General features: G+C 47.6%; 1 protein-coding gene across 1 annotated transcript; it reads left to right on the top strand.

Moving 5' to 3' along the window:
- Positions 1-182: 182 nt before the first annotated feature.
- tud (tudor domain containing protein) lies at positions 183-10538 on the top strand. The gene is made up of 9 exons (XM_002050267.4): positions 183-724; positions 1142-1549; positions 1629-2201; positions 2264-3127; positions 3187-4298; positions 4359-5227; positions 5300-5531; positions 5593-5792; positions 5847-10538. The coding sequence occupies exons 2-9, from the start codon at positions 1160-1162 to the stop codon at positions 9449-9451; spliced, it is 7845 nt and encodes a 2614-aa protein (XP_002050303.2). The 5' UTR covers positions 183-724; positions 1142-1159; the 3' UTR covers positions 9452-10538.
- The last annotated feature ends 453 nt before the right edge of the window (positions 10539-10991 follow it).

Below are 10991 nucleotides of genomic sequence, written 5' to 3'. Positions count from 1 at the left end.
ACCAAAATATAATATTACGTTTTAAAATCCGTTAATTTAGTTTACTGTAATGGTATTGCGCTGTTACTGCAATGTTAGCATTCTGTTAAGTTAACAGATATGCTCCTCAGTATCTGATTTTGCGCTTTACCTAAGTACGGCCACACTGTTCGCGATTTGTCATCTAATCGATTCTGCAACCTATCGACAGTCGTGTCGTCGTTGTCTCGGGCTGTGTTACTGGGTGGGCTAGAAATTTTCGAATTAATTCTATTTCGCATTGATTAATTGCTATATGATATAACTACGACTACTGCAACACATTCAAATTGGGTTGCGCTTGCGACGCAAGCAATTTTGGAGGACTACACACAACTAAAAAGACTGAAACTCAACGATTTCTAATCATACTCGAAAGACTTTCTACCACAAACCACGAAGTAACATCACATATTGCTGACAGCCACTGCGGAAAAACGCTCGCCACACATACGACACATATCACTCAGAAGACGAAAAAAGTGTGCCAAAGCCGCCAGCCCGCCTTTAAGCCACACGGCCGCAATCAGCATAAAAACAAATAAGAATTTGTGTAAATACAGAAGAGCAAAGCGGATCAGAGCAACAAATAAACCAATTGGCTGGCCGCTTGGCGACTGTAGTGAAAATTGATGCACACAGGGGGCGCTGCAGAGGCACGGGCCGTGTTTTTCCGAGTTTCGCTTTGGACAACGACGACGACAACGTAAGTAGTTTGGAATTTTGTTAATTACTGTCGTTTAAAGAGACAAAAGTAGAACGTTAATTATGTGTGTGTGGCAGAAATGAAACGAAACGCACACACACACACATACACCTGTGCAAACGCTTAGCATATAAATGCGCAGGAAACAGGCCATGTTTACAGTTATTTCTCATGCATTTCGGCATAGAGTTGCCAACACATGCCAAAATAAATATAGACAATTCTGTGATGAGTATTAACGGTTATCTTCAGTATATATATATAAACACATATATATAACGTATGTGTGTGTGTGTGAGTGTGCGTTGCGCTTGCAGTGAAATCGAAATTAAGATTTGCAAAAATTTATATGTGACAATGGCGAAAAGAAAAAGATTGTGCTCTGAATATTTAATGATTTTTGATATATTTTTGCAGCAATAAAACAGTTCCAGAATGAACGGCAAGACGCCATTGACAAGTGGCGGAGCCAGCGTTGATTTGTATATAACGCACCTGGATCATGTTGGACCCTATTTAAAACTATACGGGCAGGCTAATCGGGATGCCGCCTTTCTGGTCAGCACGCGCATCGAGACGCTGCTGCCCACCTGCTTTGCCATAGACCCAAGCTGGTCAAATGAGCGCCAACAGGCGCTTCTCACACCCGGCACCTTTTGTGTCTTCAAGCGGACAAATGGCGCCGCGCCCGGGGATGTGGAGTATATGCGGACGCGTGTGCTCAGCGCTGGCCTCGATGACAAACACCTGAACAATCGCAGCCAGATGCGCGTCGAGATTGAGTTTCTTGATTATGGCTACAAGCGAAATGTGAGCAGTCACGATGTGAGTATTTAATGGAAATAGAAATTCCATAGCTATCATATTCACTGATATCATATGTCTTTTTTTGCCACACCGCCAGCTGCTCTTCTCGAAACAGCCGCAGCTGCTGCAGAATATTCCAGTGCTCTGCTCGCAGTACATTGTGCTCGGCATTTGCTCGGAATGGGATCAGTCCGAGCTGGATGCAGTGAAGCAGCTGATGGTAAATCATGTGGTCAGCATCAAGGTGGATAGCACACAAATCTGTGGCCAAAAATTTGCCAGCGTGCGCTGGAAGGATTTTGAGCTGAACGAATTTCTGGTGCAACAGAAGCAAATTGGCGCGCCCATTGCCAATGAATTGATCATGGATCACTGCAAGAAGTTGTGGAAGGCAGCACCACCCTCGCCCGTCATTGAGTACAATAACAACAATATCCAGAGCACGGGCGGCTCACCGAAGACGCCCACAGATGTGGCTCGCGAACAGATTGCGGCACGCTACTCGCTAGCCGCTCGCCTGGACGTGCACCGTACACTGGCCACAACGTCACCCCGCCCTCTGAAAACCACCAACGACTATACACCACCCAAGCAGCAGCAGCAGCCGCAGCAACTGGTGCAGGTGCAGCCGCCAGCTAAAGTTACGATTCCCACGCCATTGGCTAATTTGGTAAGAGCTTGATTCTAATTGAAAAACCTAATTATTAGCATATTCAAATTTTGCATTTGCAGACAAATGTTTTGCCAAACACCATCCAGGTAGCACCAACGCACCTGGTTAATGCTCAGAAGGCCGCATACGCAGCGGTCAGTCATCCATACAATCAACATAGTGCCAATAATCAAACTTCCAAATCATCGTCGGGGCTGTTGCCCGCGCACAATGTCTTCGCGCCCAAAACTAGTCCCAGGCCACTGAATATGTATTATAATGTGCGCCTCAATAATCCCATGCAGCCACAGCCGTTGCTGCAGCAGCCAGCGTTGAATTTTGTGCCTATACCACGTTATGCTCTGGGTCAACCGCCGGCTGTGGCGGCGGCGGCTGCGCAAAAGCAGCAACAACAGTTACAGCCCATCGTTCCGGCCTTTCGCACCACCAGCCTGACCGTGGGCTTAACCTACGATGTATATGTGAGCTTTGTGGAGAATGGGCCTCATTTGTTTTGGGTGCAGCTGAAGAGCGCCAACGGAGATCTGAATGCAATGATGAGCCAAATAGAACGCATACGTCTGCAGACGCTCACTCAGTTTCCTGGCGTGGGTACTGCATGCGTGGCGCGCTTTTCCGAGGATGGCAATTTCTATCGTGCCTTAGTCAGCGCCGTTTACGGCCAGAGATTCCGTGTTGTCTATGTGGACTATGGCAATTCGGAGCTGGTAACACTGGCCGATCTCTATCAGATACCTGAGGAGCTGTTGCTGATCAAACCGTTTGCCTTTCGTTTTGCACTAGCCGGCGCCAAGGAGCTCGGTGCACTCGATGAGAGCATGAAGCGTATTTTCAAGAACTCTGCTCTGTATATAAATTTTCAACTAACAGTCCAGGCGGCAGAGAGCGTGGGCTCCATCCAAACCTGCCACCTGATGCATAATGTAGGTATCTTTCGACAAAGTTTTGGGTGCAGCTTTTAATGTATAAACATTTTTTTCAGAATAACAGCATGTTGGAGGTGCTCAAGAAGTTAAAGAATTCGCGCCAGGCCTACGCTAAGGCGGAGCAACTGCAGAACGATGATGCCGTCGAGATACGTTACATTGACTCGCCGAGCAATTTCTACGTGCAAAAGGTCAACAACATAGAGCAATTCGAGCAGTTAATGGACGAGATGTTCGCCTATTACAATATCAATCAACTGGTGCCCGAACAGCTTGTGCTGGGCGCGCCCTGCGTGGTCAAATGCGATCGCGAATGGTATCGCGCGGAGCTGCTCCGCGTGGACGACACCACAATCATTGTGCGTCACGTGGACTTTGGCTATGAGCAACATGTGAAACGGCATTTAATAGGAAATATTGCTGAGAAGCATCTGTTGATGCCGCGCCAGGCCATCAAATGCTGTCTGAAGGGCTTCGAGAACAGCGAACTGAGTCAGGACAAGATTACGGATCAATTCGAAATGCTTGCCGAGGAATCGAATATCAGACGTCGCACGTTTACCGTGCGCGTCTTTCGCATCGAACCCGACGGCCTCAATGTGGTCAATCTGATGGCCAAAAATCTGAATGTGATGAAAAAGCTCTACAAACTGTCTATGCCATTTGAGCAGTATCTATCGCTGGAGAAGGGACAGTTTAATGCGAACGTAACACGCGCCGAGTCTATAGCCTCGGATGCGCTGCCCCAGCAGCTGGAGAAGGGTCAAGTGCTCAACTCGACGACCGTAGAGAGCGAGGATCGCATGCAGTTGCAGAAGCAGTTGAAGAAAACAAACAATGTCAATGCAAATGCTCATGCTAATGCCCATGCCAATGCCAATGAGTGGGACAAACACAGCTCTGCTTCGACCAGCTCCAAGGATACTCAATCCCAGCAGAGTGGCGCTAAGCGGCATCTGCAACAGGCACGCGTGGAACGCAATGGCCCAGACAGCAATTTGGTGCGGCGCAGTCGTGATATTCGCCACGACACGAGCTTCGAGAGCCGCAGCACCAGCAGCTACACCAGCGGCATGAGCTCCCCGCGCAAGGGCAATCGCCAGAATGGACGCAATCGCACGGATTCACCGCGTCTGCAAAATGGCAAAATGGAGGCTAACAAAAATTCGTGAGTTTCAATAACGCGACATGTCTTGGACTTATTTTAATTTTGTTTTCTTTCTGGCAGTCGCCTTAGCAACATTCAATCGCCGCGTAAGGACGCGCAACAAATGCCGCAGTCTCAGCGCAATTCACCAAATCAACGCTCGCTGAATGCGCCGCAAGGTTTCGCACAGAAGCCGCAGCGTCAGAAATCCACGCTCGATGGCACATCGGCCAGTTCGAAGCGTTCCAGCGGCGTGGAAAGCGATGCCACCTCAAATGCTGAAGCGGCATCGCCCAAACCTCTGCCCGAGCCGGAGAAATATGTGCCGCTGGACAAAGCGTTTACGCTGCACGACATCAAAACACCCTCCAAGGAGGCGGCCAGTCTGTCCTGGTGGGTCTCGCCATTCCAGTTCTACGTTGTGCCAAAGTCCCTTGCTGCCAAATACGAAAGTGTGCTGAGAGAACTGCGCCAGTTCTATCGCCAGAAGCCGCATCAACCGCTGCAGCTGAAGGTTGGCTCCAGTGTGGTGGTGCGCCAGCGCAAAGACAATGCCATACTTCGCGGCACGGTGGTTGCCTGCAACCACATGCTGCGCAAATATCGCATCTTTTGCGTGGATGTGGGTAAACTGCTGACTGTGACCTCTGAGGATGTGTGGCAGCTGGAGCAGCGGTTTGCGGAGGTGCCCTGCCTGGCACAACGCTGTAGCTTTGATAGGGTGGTTACGAACTATGATCATCTGTATATAGTGGATCGCATGGAGAAATTTGTGCCTGCCAATGCCAAAGTTGAATGCGAGTTCAGCTCCAAGCAGCCGCCAGCACAGCAGCAGCTACAGCAGCAAAACAACAACAGCTGGGCCACCTATATAGTCAAGATGCTGGTGAATGGCGCTTCGCTGCGGGACACTCTAATCAATGCACAGTTCCTTACTGAGGTGGCGGAGCGTGAGTCCATTAGTGAATTCTATTTGCAGGTGAAACAAGCCGAAAACATGTTCTCTTCTTAATCCCTTGCAGCGGTGCGCGTTGGTCTTTTGGCTGGCCAGCAGGTGCGCGGCAAGTTCACTTCGATTCGGGACATGACAAACTTTAAGATCCAGCTCGAGAGCTGCAGCGATGTGAACTTCTTGTGCAGCTACGATGATGCCAAGTTTGTCAAGTCCAACAAGGAGCTGGCAAAGCCCTTCAAGGAGCACTATGAGGGCAAATCGTATGCTTTAAATATTAAGCATGTCTGTGAAAATAATATGTATGCAAATGAATTTCTTGGTATCATGGAATATGACAAATGCTAATACCTTATATTCTAGCATACACTTGCGACCTGTTATGCCGCTTTTCAAGGAGGAGCGCAGCGCCTACATTTGCGGCTACCCCGTTTTGGTTAGCAGCTTTCAGGCATTGGTTGTTTACATAGCCAAATCCTATCGCATCTTTGTGCAACCCAGCTCTGTGGAGCCAGCCATGAAGAAATTGCTTGATGATATGTATGCCTTTTACTCTAAGAAAGGTAAGCGGGTAGATCACAAATATGTTCAGATATATAAATTGTTATCGTTTCTAGGCAAGCAACTGCGCAAGTTCGAGAAGGATCAAGTTTGTGCCGCACTCAGCAGCGATGGCAACTGGTACCGGGCACGTATTCTAGCCAAAGAGGCCAGAAGTGCGCGCATGGATGTGCTGTACATTGACTACGGCAACACGGAGCAGCTGCCGCGTGAACAGCTGAAGCAGCTGGAGGAGAAATTCTATGTTAATAAAAGCTGCTATGCAGTTGAGGTTAATTTGCCCTTTGGGCGCATCAACAACGATGAGCAACTGAAAGCGCGTCTGGCTAAGCTATTGGAAGAGCAAGTGGTCACTGTGAAGCCCGTTGAGACGCGACGCAATCATCTGATTGCCGATGTGCTGCTGCCCAATGGAAGTGAAAGCGTGCTAGAGACTTTGAAGGCAGAAAAACTTATTGCCAGCAGGGATATTGATTATATGCGCAAGCAGCTAGACAAGGAGAAACCACACATATACGAGTACATTGAATGCGTGGACCTAACCACCGATGATGATGAGGAATTGCAGCAACGCAAAAGCAAATCCAACTCAGCGAACAGCTCGCCCAAGGCCAAGAAGGAGCCGAAAGAGCCTAAGGAATCAAATAAGCGCAATAAGCAAGTGGAGCAGGCAGCACCTGCACCTGCAGCGGCAGCAGCGACTCCAGTAGCTCCAATTGCTGCTGCTCCTGTTCCAGCTGCGTCCAAAGCTGAAGTGAAGCCAATAGAACCGACGCCTATAGCTACTGTTCCAGAACCAGTGGTAGCAGTGGAGCCGCCAACAGCTCCGGCGAGCGAGGAAATTGCGCCCGCAATCACTCCTCCACCTATCACTGTAGCTCCCATACCCACACCCGATCCGTACAAGGACATGGAAAAAGCCGTGCTGAGTCACTGCGATAATCCTGCTCATTTCTATGTGCATCCTCTAGATGCGGTGCCCAAACTTAAGCGTCTGACAGAAAATCTGCAAATTGTTTCCCCATCACTACCGCAACTTTTGGAAATAGTAAACGGCGCCGATTGCATATCGATGTACTCCATGGACAAGTCCTGGTATCGCGCCAAAATACTCGATGCAGAGCTGATGGTGCTGCAGTTTATAGATTTTGGCAACACCGATTGCGTCTCGGACGCCAAAGAGATTAAGCAAAGCATGTGTTCCCAATTGGAGCCCTTCTGTTTGCCCTTCGCGCTGCCCATTGCGCCCAATGGCAAACTGGACTGGGCAGATGCAGCGAATGGCATATTCAACGATTCCTACGAGAAGATCCTGCACTATGAATACTTAACGCAAGGTGACTGCTACACGCTCAGCTACGTCAACTTGTATATCGAAGGCGTCGACGTGGCCAAGAAACTTATCAGCGATGGGTTTGCCAAGCCGCTGGACTATGTCAGCAGCGGCAGTAGCTGCTACATCTCGCACGTGAACAGCATCGCTGACTTCTATATACAGCTGGAATGCGACTCTAAGGCACTGGAGCTAATCGAACTATATCTGGGCGATGCTGAGCAACAGCTGGAGCCGCTGCAGCGTTTCGAGAAGGGTAGCATTGTGGCAGCTCTCTTCGACGACGATGGACTCTTCTATCGCGCCGAGCTACTGCGTCAGCTGCCCGATGCACGCTACGAGGTACGATTTATTGATTATGGCAACACTTCCTCCACATCCAAGTGCCTGTTGCTGTCGGAGCAAATTGCCAGTGCGCCTAGTTTGTCAAAGCGCTGCGGTCTGCAGCTACCGGAAGATTATGTGGGCTGGTCCCAGGAAGCGGAAGCCAAGTTTGCCGAGCTTACGGGCGAGGGTGAGCTGGTTTTTACCACACAGCTGCTGAAGCCGGGACTCGAGAATATCATCATACACTTGATGCTGGATGAGGATAATGTATTGGATCAATTGCTACCGCTGTGCACGCGCAAACAGCCCAAGCCGCAGGAGCAGCCGCAGATTGACGAAAAATCCGAGACCGAGTCGGGCTCAGGCAACGTCATGGCCATTGTCACACATGTGAATAGCCCCTACAGCCTCTACCTGCAGTTCGACGCGGACAACGTGCACGTAGACAAGACCAGCGAGCTGCTGAACGGTGAGAATGCCAAACTGCAGCCCAAGCAACAGGTCGCCCAACTGGGCGAGCTGTGCGTGGCGCAGTTTGCCGATGACAACGAGTTCTATCGCGCGCGCATCCTTGAACAGCTGCCGGCCAAGCAGTTGCTGCAGTATCGCGTTCTCTTCATAGACTTTGGCAATCAGGCACTGGTCGACAAGCTGTTTGAGTTGCCCGCGGAGCTGGCGCAGCTGAAGCCTCTAGCGGAGCTGCATGCACTGGAATCCTGTGCCAATTTCATAAAATATCCCAAGGAGTCGCGCGAGGCACTGGACGCGCTCATCGACAGCTGCAACGGCGAGGTGGCCGTTGAGTTTGTCAACAAGGCGGCACAGCCACCGGTGGTCCGGCTAAAGACCATGGATAAACAAGCTCTAAACATACACGAGCAGCTCCAAAAGCTGCTGGAGGCGGAGCTGCTGAAGCCCCAGGCGCAAGCGAACAACAAAGAGTGCATCATTTCACACGGCAGCTCACCCAAGAGTTTCTATGTGCAGCTCAAGAAAAACTCCGCTCAGCTAGATCTCATTGTCAAGACGCTTCAGGGCGTGTCCAGTGAGCAGCTGCAGCCGCTGACAAGTCCCGCCGAGCAACTGAATGGCGTGTGCTATTCCCAGGAGGACGATTGCTACTATCGCTGCTGCATCAAGCAGTTGCTGGCCGATGACAAGGGCTGTGAGGTGTTTCTCATTGACTACGGCGGCAGCCTGATCACCTCACAGGTGTATTTATTGCCCGATCTAATTTGGCAGATACCGCCGCTGGCGCTGCACTGCCAGCTAAGTGAGATACCACAGGATGTGCCCGAGGCCAAGCTGGAGGAGGCTTTTACAGCGCTCTTGGAGCAGCATTTTGGCGAGGTCTACGAGCTGGTCAACGAGCCTAATGAGGACACAAAGGAGCTACAAGCTGTGCAGCTGCGCATCAACTACAAGGACTTTGCCCAGGAGCTGGCCAGCACAGTGGCTGGCGTGCAGCAGCCGCTCGAGGTGGAGCTGTACAATTGCATTGTGGTACAGTACGACAATGCCAAATCTTTCTATGTGCAAATGGAACAGGATGTGCCGGCTCTGGAGCATATGACCGACAAAATGCTCGATGCCGAGCAAAACTTTGAAATATTCACGGAGCTGCAGGTGGGCGCACTGTGCGTGGCCAAATTTCCCGAGGATGAGGTCTTCTATCGTGCCGAAATAGTCAAGCTGCTGGACGCTGGCAAGTGCGAGGTGCACTTTATAGATTTTGGCAACAATGCGGTGACCGATCAGTTCCGCCAGCTGCCCGAGGAGCTGGCCAAGGCGCCGCGCTACAGCAAACACTGCGAACTGGAGAGCGCCACCATAGCCAAGTGCGATGTGGCCGCGCTGGGCGCCTTCATCGATACGCGCTTCTCCGAGACATTCCAGCTGGAGATACTGGCCACAAAGGAGGAGCGCAACACGCACGTCGTGCGTCTATTCTACCAGAATACAAACATAAGCGAGCAGCTCCGTCTGCAGAGCCAGCCATAGATGATCCTCACGTGGAACGAATCCCCAAAACACATCCGTCAAGCAAGCCGTCAGCAAAGTCAATTGAGAGGCATACGAAATGTTTGGTGATGCTATAAGCACCCATACACACACACACGCACACACACACACTTACACACTCTTTATATAGACACACACACACACACACACTCAAGAATATTTGCAATATGAATGCAAAAGATTGTGATTAGTTTTGGCTAAAATATCCGTTGTATTACCTAATTTAGTTGGAACAAGTTAAACTTATTCAAACAACAGAATTTTGAAAGCTCTTGATTTTGTGGCTATATGCTTATAGCCTGAAGCTTCATTGATTTTTCATGGAAAACCAAACTGGAAGCTCATTTATAATTTTCTTATTAATTAATTATGAAAAGAAAAGAAAAAGCAAAAAAAAAAACGAACACATTTATACATATATGTAAAAGAAAACGAACAAAAAAAACGAAAAACTTAAAAAAAAAGCTGCATAAAAAAACGAAAAGTATGCAGATAGGAAAAAAAAATTGTGAAAATATTTAAATGCAAATCAAACTAACGAAAGGTGTTGCAAGTGCAAAGAAACGCATAATTGCTCAATTATAACAAACACCAACACACACACACACACATACACACTTTTAAAGCAATTTTATATAATCAAAAGACCCTCTAGAGAAGGGCTGTGTGTTAACAAAAAAAAAGATTTATGGGCGGGTTTTATTTATTATGATTTTTTGTTTTACGATTTACTCAATCTTCTTTTTACTTATATCTTAATTTTTCAAAGTTTGTGACTTTTATTTGCTCAATTAATCCAACTGAATGAAAAACGAAAACAACAAAATTTAATTTTTTATCATATACTTTACATTCAATTAACTAATATTCAACAGCAACAAAAACAAACAAAAAAAAAACATTTTTGAAACGAAAAAAAAAAATTAAAACAAATTTGAAGCAAAGACTAAAAACTAATGGAATATGGGTTTTGATATGTAAATGAGGAAAACCCTTAAAAAAAAATAAAACAACATAATGTCATATTTTTCTACCATTTCTTTTTCATGTTGTAAACAAAAATAAATAAATAAAAAGGTAACTAAGAAAAACCACAAGCGATTGCAAAAGGATTTCTGTGTATATTTTGTATGTGCTGCGTTATTTGCATTTACCTGTGCTAACAAACAGCAGCTACCTGTGTTCAGGTAGCTGTCGGGCTAATGGAAATGCCCGCCAGAAATCAAATTAAGATAGTATAACAGCATTAACAACTGTTTATCTGTTTAGGGGTTTATCAGCAGTTTTTACTTTTAGTTGAGTTTTTGAAAATTAACAAGTCGTTTATACAGTGAATGCTCGCAGAGCAAAACATTTGGGTTCTTGGGATGGTTATAATATCTGGAATATAAAAATAATATAATTTTAAAGTCAATTAAAATGAAATATTATTATTAATGCAAAGCGTCCAATTGCAACCAAATATTGCCTACAAGTTGAGTAAGTTCTAAAATGAAGACATTTCTGAAAAAGAAATAAC

This window comes from Drosophila virilis, chromosome 5, assembly GCF_030788295.1.
Source record: "Drosophila virilis strain 15010-1051.87 chromosome 5, Dvir_AGI_RSII-ME, whole genome shotgun sequence".
NCBI lineage: Eukaryota > Metazoa > Arthropoda > Insecta > Diptera > Drosophilidae > Drosophila > Drosophila virilis.
This window is presented reverse-complemented; position numbering and strand designations above follow the sequence as displayed.